This window comes from Choristoneura fumiferana, chromosome 4, assembly GCF_025370935.1.
Source record: "Choristoneura fumiferana chromosome 4, NRCan_CFum_1, whole genome shotgun sequence".
Classification (NCBI taxonomy): Eukaryota; Metazoa; Arthropoda; class Insecta; order Lepidoptera; family Tortricidae; genus Choristoneura; species Choristoneura fumiferana.
The window spans coordinates 4152078-4162099 of record NC_133475.1 but is presented as its reverse complement, the minus strand read 5'-3'; the positions used below and the strand labels follow the sequence as shown (position 1 = coordinate 4162099).

Below are 10022 nucleotides of genomic sequence, written 5' to 3'. Positions count from 1 at the left end.
AGCAGAATGACGTTCACATACCACAGATGTCATTGGTGCATGTAAACATCGTATGAGAATCTTCCTTAAAAATAACAGAATTAAATTTTTAATTAGCCTTTTAGCGCAAAAGTCTGTAGTCGGCTCAATAGGAGCACCCTTTCAAACAGTCCTCTAACTGGTAAATTGTGAAAGACATGTGTGGCAGAATTAAGGTGCGACCAAACCGCTGCTTAAAAAACGGTGACGGCACGGAATCGCAGTGACGCACCGTATGGGCACCGTTTTTATTTTTCATGCTTTCCACACGAAATCGCAGTTACGGGCCGTAAACGACAAGACTTTTATTCGGTAAAGTCCTGACCTTAGATGAATGATTGGTCTCGCGCGCTCGCTCGACTAGATACCGCCGGCGTAGGTACTTGTCAAATGCGGCAACAAATAGTACGCCGAAATCGGCGTACCTGAGCCCGAGGCGACTCAGTCGCGTTGCAAACTGTGCGTAATGTGCATGTCCCGAATTTTTGTTAAATTTTGGTCATAAACCGAAGTAAAATGCCAGTTTTCGCAATGAAACTGTTTAAAAATAATACTACAAGAAATAAGAAGGACACTGGGATCACATACCATCAGTAAATATCGTATAATTTCGAAATTACAAAATAAAATAACATGAACCCTAAACGCCATTCTGTGTTGCCGCGTACACAAGAATCAAATTCCCCGTGGTTGAGATTTTAATAAATTGAATTTTATTGTTTTCATCATTTAATGATGATAAATTTTAATAACTTATTTTATTTAAGTATCTAACGTAATTATTATATATACATAACCTAGTTCTATATTATTTAATGTTTATCTTTGTGATATTATACACTGAAGGTGTATAAATTGTTACCCGACACTATTTAATTAAGGGGTGAATGTGTCTTAAAATTAAAAATGTTTTTCGTCTTCCCAGTCAAAAGCCCGATCAGCTGATTTACTTAGGTATTACGGGAAACGAAAAAAAATTTTTTTTCGTATTTCTACCCATTTTCCTGAAATGTTAACTTTTTACCCGACTGCCCGAAGGAGGGTTATGTTTTTCAAGCGTATGTAAGTATGTATGTATGCATGTACCTATGTATGTATATTTTGTAAACAATTATTTTTATTTTAGTTTTAATTAACCTGTAAATTATATTAAGTTTCACTATAGGTGCAACGTGTTAAGTACGCAAAACTTCTTAGTTGGTGACTCAGTCCATGAATTTTCAGTAATAATTTGTAAATATTGAATGTCCTTAAATATATATATATTTTAATTAAAAGTGAGGCCTGATCATTGATATACCTACATCATACCTACCAATTTTTTAAAAAAGAAACCATACCATTTTTTTTTTTAAAGAAGAAACCTACGCCTAACCTATACACAAACATATTAATACATTCACTCTTAATTACTTCTTAATTTCTAAGTATTTCCCAAGATACATTTTGTAACCAGTAACTTAATAGACCACAGAATAATTTATTTTCCCAATAATTCGGGTAACAGTGGAGCAGCTGGCAACACAATTCGTCACGCACACTAGCATCCTTGCAAATTGTCTTACACCGTTCTTACGCACACTACAATATTGAGTTGCCGCATTCACGAACGTTTTGTTTTTAGTTACCGCGGTATCTAGTCGAGCGAGCGCGCGAGACCAATCATTCATCTAAGGTCCTGACGTTTACGGCACATCACTGCGATTCCGTACTTTAAGCAGCGGTGTGGAGAGCATGCGATAAAAACGGTGTGTATACGGTGCGTCACTGCGATTCCGTGCCGTCACCGTTTTTTAAGCAGCGGTTTGGTCGCACCTTTAGTCGTTGAGAATAAAAACACGTAATTTTCAGTGTATATGAAGCCTTATTACCTACACTGACGATTTTCGGGCGAGTTAAAAGCGAAGCGAGCGCGCAACGTTATCGCCGCAAGCGCGCAGCGAGTAGGCTGCGTATAGCGCCAAGAATGCCATATTGTACACTCGCGTACAATAATAATTGGGCGTCTTCGGCGCTATACGCAGCTAATTCGCTGCGATGGCTCGTAGCGAAATCGTTGCGCGCTCGCGATGAAAGCGTCACGGGCTCCCTTTACTTTTAACTCGCCCACAAATCGCCAGTGTGATAAGGCTCTTATACTACAATTTCACGCATAGTAACAATTCTTGAAGCAGGTTTTACGCTTCAAGGAGCACGCAAGGGCAAGGAACTGTTCAGTTGCTCATCCATACGTGTTTACATTAGTACGTTAGTCAGAGTTGGTTGACCTTCTCACCTCTTCAGAAAAAGCTCGCGACCCAAATCTAAATGCTTAGCAACGCCATTTTAGATATTTGTTTATTTACAAAGCAAACTAAACGCGGAACACATTCCGCACAAAAAATAACCAATAAATAAAAATTACTCAGACATAACCTAAAAATATTGCGGGATAACCTAAAAATATGCCAATAGATTTTATTAAACCTCATGTTTACATGACGAAATTTTCTAACGCCCGCTACCAGGAAATCTTGGAGCTAGTGATGTGCCGGCTCGATAGTGTACTCTATCGATGAGCGGGTAAAATAGCTAATCGGTTCTTAATCTCGTGGCAAATTTATCGCCGCAGTGTAAGAGCCGAGTATTTATATTAAGTGGGGGAGCTGTCAGCAACTAACGCCGACGCTGGACCGGGATGGTGGCATACAATATAGTTTTAAATATTTTAAGTAGTTTAACTTTCTATCGTTATGAAAGATTAAGATGAATGAGCTTCCATACAACTGTGCGTGTTTTAAAGCCAATTTAACACTTTGTAACAAATGTGACTCAAACAATGAAGGTCAAAAAACACAAAAGTAAAAAAATAGATACAATCAGACGGTAGTAGGTAAGATTCTGAATACGATGCCTGATAAACGCTAAAAGAAAAAACTCAAATCGTGCGTGTCAATCGCTGAACTGCAATAAAAATAATGTTTTATGAAATAGTATGTCTACAAGAGAAAAACAATAAAAATCCAAAAACCAATCTTAATTTGATTGCTTAATAGCGACATCTCTTGTCCGGGTGAGCAGTTAGTTTCAATGGAGTGCTGAAAGTTTCTCGATGAGGGCTAAAGCATAGATGTCGCTAGTGTCGCTGCTTAAGAGACTAAATAAGAAACAAGCAAGCTGAAATATGTGGCGCATAGGAGAAATTTGTGTCTGTACTCCTGTCCAGTGGTGGTGTAGCGGTATAGCACGCAGCACGGAATGCTGAGGACCTGGGTTCAATTCCCTGCGCTGGTCTCTCTTTCTGGTTTTTCTGTGCATCTATGTTTCAGTTTGTATTTTCGATATGGATTTTACGGGATGACCGTAAAAGTAACAAAATTTGGAGTTCAAATAAAAAATACAAAAATACTCCAAAACCCCAAAACAAAATTTACACGCACAATCCCATTCCGTGGTAAAATAAAGAATACACGGTGAGATTAAATCTAAGATCTAGATAGTTCTCTTCACAGTCATAACAGAACAGGGATGAAAATACTAAAATTAAACAAACACAACGTTTTAGTTTTACTGCAGCTAAAATGCGTGTTGTTAATGTAGCAATCATAAAATTGTGAGTTCTGAAATTGAGCCAATTCGCATTTATATCGCAAGAAAAATGCGATTGCAAAAGGAGATGATAATGTCATGTCGTGCAGTAATTTGAAGGAGGTGTTAAAGAATGGAATGGACAACCCATTGAAATTAAGAGACCCTTCGGAGTTGACTAAAGCACGAGTAAACGAGCCGTTTATGTCACTTTAATCTCTTAAACGGCCACAAGATGACAAAGAGAATAATGAGGGCATTCTTAAACCAAAAAGTGAATAATAAGGAAGCATACTCTCACAGGATTTATGTTAAAGGCCGCTCACTTAGCGCTCTCGGCTAGATCGTCCAACTAATAATAATCGTGCACGTGAAATGTTTTGGCTGGTGCTTTTTGTTCGCGGCGGTTATTTCAGTTTTCCAGTAGGATTTTGAATAAGAACAGCTCTGGCCGTATCCGCCGTGCAGCGGCCTGCGGTTCGTTTAAAACGTAGCAAAATATCACTAAATAACAACTTTCTCACGATATATGACGAGATATTATCATCTACATAAAAGGAGGATTGTTATTTCGCTTATATCCTTGGAGGAGTGCCATGCGCCAGTGAAAAGTGATTTGTGCGATTGATGTATTTCAAAGGCCGGAAGCTTAGTGGTGTGGGTGAAATAATCTGTGAACATGACGGAGTTCTTCGGATCCTGGAACAAGTCCCTGGACGGGGAAGACGGGGGCATGGAAACCGTGGAAACTGTGGAAACGGTTACCACCACCACCACTACGAAGACGAAGAGGACTGTTCCTCCAGTAAGTTGGATTTACTTAAAACTCTTGTGAATGGAATGATCGTCTTTTCGAGAATGTTAATGATAAAATACCTAGCCTAAAGTGAAGTACGAATGGTACGTTCATCTACCACAAATATCACCTAAGTTGTGATCTTCAACACCTTTAGTTTATCCCCTTGAGACGGCCTTGATCGCGCCCAATGGTGTATTTTTGACTCTACATATTTCGCCGAGCGACCGGCGCATTTGGATTTCTTAAATAAAACGTAAATATTCAATGCGATGCGACTGAGATTAATTATTGACTTAGCTTTTAAATTACCAAGGCGTTGCTAATAAAATTAGATAGAAACATAGTGTGCCAGCGTTACCAATGTAGCTAGTGAATAAAGGCAAATTTTGTTGATAGGGAAATATTTTCAAGCTAAAACCGATTAAATTCAATCATGATATAGGCGAATATTGCACGTAGGTAGGCACTAGCTTCAGAAATACTCCTGTGGCATTGTTGAAGTGTTTATTTTGGAAATCTCCAGCACTGGCGTGTCACGTACGGGCGGCTGTCATTATGCAATGATATGAACCATCTCCCAAGGTGAAGGCGACCGTCTCCCGTCAACTTCTGAATAAACTCTGTGATGTCTAAAAATAACTTGAAAAAACGTTGGCAAATTCATGTTTTGATATAAATTTACCTCTGTTGCCAAATGTTAGGAGGGAGAGAATCGGTGTCCGTTGGGAATCCTTGTTATTTTAACGTCGCAGAAATATAACGTAGCACAAACATTCTGTGAGAAATAGAATTGTCATGTCCTCGCTTTGGCTTGTGATAAATACTTAAATATGAATCCTAGAAAACCTGCTACAAATCAAAAACAGCGTGTTTTTAGCGTTTTCTTTCAGTTTACTGAGCTGCGACAGAGCGCAACAGCGATAACATTTACCGATAACGATCAAAAACCGGCAATGTTACATCACTGAGCCGATTTTTATCACGCGTGAAAAGTTAATTTGCTCTAAACCTTCTTCTTGGCACACGCAGCGTGGCAAATTTGCTTGTTTGTTTCATTCCCTACTTCACACATCACGTAAATGAAATGCTCCGTGGAGAGATAATTGTTTCAACATCCTTCATTCACTGTGCTAATTGATTACAACAAAAATAGTTTAATTTGGTATTTTTTTCGTCTCCACTAGGTGCACCAATCTATTTATTAATAAAATAATATCTTTGTCGGACAGCAATAATCTATAGAATGGTTAGTAGTAGGTAAATTTAAAGCCTATTGTTAGTATAGACGTAGTAAAATAATAATAGATAATAGAAATTAAATTCAATTACAACAAAATATTAATACGGTGTCACTATAGTTGCACTAACTTCAAATGTTTTGCAACTTATGTACTCGAGCAAGTGCGTTACTATTTTAAGCATTTCGCTGTCAAAATTACTAAAAATAAAGTAGGTACGTACCTATAGGTAGTAAAGAATTTTTTTAATGTAAAATACGAATATCTCTGTTTATAAATTATAATGTATTTTTTCAAAAGGTAATAAATAAATCTATCTATCTATATATGTAGGTAGGTAGGTAGGTACAGTGAAATGAAGCTGGATCGCGTACATTTTTTACTTAATAGTGTCATGTTGACATATATCTGATCAACAAAAATCATAGTGAATGCAGTTATTATTAAAGGGTTCCACCTTGGTACGTGTGTCATTTTGACAACGAAACAAAAAAAATCTTATAGCACTTACCTACTTGGTTAACTACGCGTATAAGTTATCCTTCAGATTTACATTTTTTATCTATGTACTTATCTTACTATAGTTTCTGGCAATAATAGAGACAGCTAAAGGCCGTTTTAACCTTTTATATGTTAAATTTACCGTTATAATTGTTAATAAGCAAACAACATGATCGTAGTTTTATATCTGCAATTGTCCGTTTTTGTCGAGGGTCGTTGCCCTCGCAGTGAGGAGTGACATCATCAAATCTATCTAGATTCCTTGTACGGTAACCCGCTTAGTCCATAATTACATCTTACCTGTATAAGGAATGGGATTAAAATTTTCTCATGTTATTAACGCCTTGTTGAGTACCTAGTCCAGTAGATATGTGGTAATATGGTATGAAGGTATACCTAGTGTCATCCATGAAGACGCGTGATTTTGTCAAAATTAGACCTTAATGACATTGTAATAAGATCCACGGCACGCGTCATTCTTGAATGACTCTACATATACGAGTACATGCAATGACATATAAGGTAAGCATTCTTGCTTTTTTAAGGCCCAGTTTAGACTTGCAAGAAAAATCGTGCAAGTTCCATTTTGCATTATATTGTGGCGTTCGATTGGCCACTACAAACTCGTTAGATTTATGGCCTGGTAGTTAATGTCATGCAATGCAACATCCACAATGTTTCTTGCAGGTCTAAACCGGACTTTTTCGGTATTTTATATAGGTAACTTGCAATCAAAAATCAATGGTTAGATCAATTTACCAGAATTGTTAATTCCTAGCAGCAAAATTTCCATTCGATTTTTTTCCCAAATTTTTTTTTCCAATATGCTTATTTACTGAAGTTTATTTTCACAATTACGTTTTTCCCAATTTTAATCGACCCAGAAACATAGGTAGGCTTAGATATGTTAAGTTTGCATCTGCCCGAATGGCCAAAACCACCCAAAAAAAGGAGCTCCGCCTGAGCGGAGCTCCATCGTCACTGTTTCTGTGTCGATTAAAATTGCAAACAAAAATTGATTGTGAAAATAAGTTTTAGTAAAAAACCATAATAGCCTCCTAACGCCCAAGTCAAATTTTTGATATATGAACATCAAAACCTAAAGGCATTTCTCTTTAATTGTGTACCAAATTTCAAGTCAATCCGACCATCAAAAGCAGAATAAAATGCAATATTCGAAGCAAATAAATGAATATACTAAATAGGTGAAGTTAATTTAGCTTAGCTTTAAAAAGATCACAAATGTCGCACAATGTCTAGTATTAAATCTGACATCTCATGCATGGAATCCGGTGTGCCCCAGGGGAGCATACTGGGACCCATTTTATTTCTCTTGTATGTGAATTACCTACCAAAGCTATTGCCCAGCAAAATAATTATGTTCGCTGATGATATATCCATGTTATTTTAATTTAAGAGAAACGGAGTTGAAGACCTTAATAATTTAATTACAAATAACTTGTCCATTGTTGTCCATTGGTTAAGTACGCTTAATCTAACCGCAAACATAAATAAAACTAAGTGTCTCCATTTTAGTAATATTAGGACTAATAGTGTAAGGCTAGATATAAAATCAAATAACTTGTCGGTTCTGGCTGTAAATGAAGCTAAATTTTTGGGTGTTTATGTAGAAACTGGAAAAAGCATGTAGATTTTCTCTGTGGCAAACTCAGTAGTTTCACTTTTGCTCTGAAGCGCTTAAAAAACCTTTCTTCTGTAAAAGCCTAACAGGCGTATCACGCGTTTTTCAAATCACACATTCTCTATGGATTGGCGGTATGGGGCAGTTGTACTGAAGTCCATCGGCTGTTTAAATTGCAAAAGAGATGTGTGCGTATTTTAAATGGCATCCAGTCAAACCGAGAGTCATGCAGAGCATCTTTTAAAAAACTAGGTTTGCCCACAATTCCAGCACTGTATGTTATAGAGCTCTGCAAACTAGTCTTTCGAAATGCAAATAAATTTCCTCCAAAAAACAATTTTAATAGCATCAGACTTAATTTGAGGTTTGCTTACGATGTCCGGGCCCCTATTGCTACGACAACCATCTACCAGCGCAGCGCTACTTACGTGGCTGCAAAAGTGTATAACACATTGCCTGTAGAAATTAAGTCACTCAAACACACAAAATTTTTGCCAGCTCTGAAAAAGTTTGTTATCGAGTTATGTCCCTATAGCTTAAATGAATATTATAATTTTAACTGTTAGTTATTAAGTGAAATGTATCTAGCTACACCCACTGGGTAAAATTATATTGATTCTACCTGTATTGCATAACATCAGCATGTACCTTATACATATAATTTATGGCTTTATTAAAAAAAAAAAAAAAAGCTACGGTGCCACAGACAGACAGACACACAGATAGACACACATAGCGGTCAAACTTATAACACCCCTCTTTTTCCGTCGGGGGTTAAAAACAAGCTTGGAATGGAAGAAAAAGTTTTAAAAGAGAAAAGAATAAGGATAAGTGGTTACTTTGCCCTAGCGAGGCCCATGTAACACTGTACTATTTAAAAACGAATAAATGAATATGAAAGACATTCGGCAAAGTCCCGGGTTTAAAGTATGTCCCTACTAAGTATGGTTCTTAGGTTACTTGATATAAGTAGAAAAATATTTAAAATACTTATTAGCCAACCCATACGTCTCAATAATTGTAAAGGTTCACACGTGATCGTGCATCGTGACGTTTGGTCGTGCTTGATGCGCGTGCGATTCACAGCTTACACAATGCATGTATCGTTTCTAAGTACCTATATGTATAGCTGGCCGCTGATACGATATTATTTAATACGAGAGAGAGAGAAACTTCGATTTTCGAATTTCGTAGTAGCCCCCCAGCGTTGGTAACGTTCAAAATTATGATTTTAGGAGGATAGAGCCATGACCATGAGCCTCATAAAAACAAGAATAACAATTTTCACCCATTTTAACCCCCGACGCAAAAAGAGGTGTGTTAAGCCGAATTTAGACTTGCAAGAAAAATCGTGCAAGTCGTTGTATTACATTGCGGCGCTCGATTGACCACTACACAAACTCGTAGACTTTAACCGCCTCGCAATCGCAATGTAATGCAACTTGCACCATATTTCTTGCAAGTCTAAACTCGGCTTTATAAAACGCCTATCTGTCTGTGGCATTGTAGCTCTCAAACAATTGGACCGATTTCGATTGGAGTTTTTTTCGTGAAAGCAAATTTCGGTTCTTAATAGCTATGTTTTATTAAAATTCATTCAGCGGTTTTGAGATATTGAACTTTGAAATGACTATTATATATTTATATATATTTCATTTCTAATTTTTAGCTTTAGCTTTTATCCTTGTCGTACCTTAAGGGGATCCCTTGGCCCAATTACTTTTTTTTCTAATGTTTTTTGTAGCTTATTATATTAACAACAACGCCTTTAAGCAATATAGTATCCCATATTTACTTCAAAGTTCATTGGCTTCGAGATATTTGGCATCAAAATTGAACAATTTTAGGCCAAAAACTGTTTTTTGGCCATAACTTTTGTGTTAATTAGTTTCAAGTGAAAACCCTAGACACGTTTTTAGAGACGTCAAAGACAAACCCAAATATGTAGATTTCATAAATGTTAGATCTTTCACGTCAATAATAAGAACATAGGAATGAGAGGATAAGAAATAAGTGTTTTTTTAGACAATGTTCAAAAAATCATACACAATTAAGTATTCATTTTTTTTTCAAATTCCGGTCGACAAAAATGGAGATAAAAGATTGAAGAACCGGTAGCCGTTTGACTTATAATTCTATTTGTAGTGCAAAAGTATACGATTCAAAACTTGTCAAAAATCGATGAAACCCTAAACCTGGATTACTCTCAACTGGTACAATCTGGCAAATTACAAGTCAAAATACCACAAACGGGACT

At 36.8% G+C, this 10022-nt stretch overlaps 1 protein-coding gene across 1 annotated transcript in view; it reads left to right on the top strand.

The window, feature by feature from the left end:
• Positions 1–4009: 4009 nt before the first annotated feature.
• tmod (tropomodulin) overlaps positions 4010–10022 on the top strand; it is a 69194-nt gene continuing 63181 nt past the window's right edge. Inside the window, 1 exon segment of the mRNA XM_074086614.1 lies at positions 4010–4390. Within this exon segment, the coding sequence (XP_073942715.1) occupies positions 4265–4390 (126 nt within the window). The 5' untranslated portion in view covers positions 4010–4264.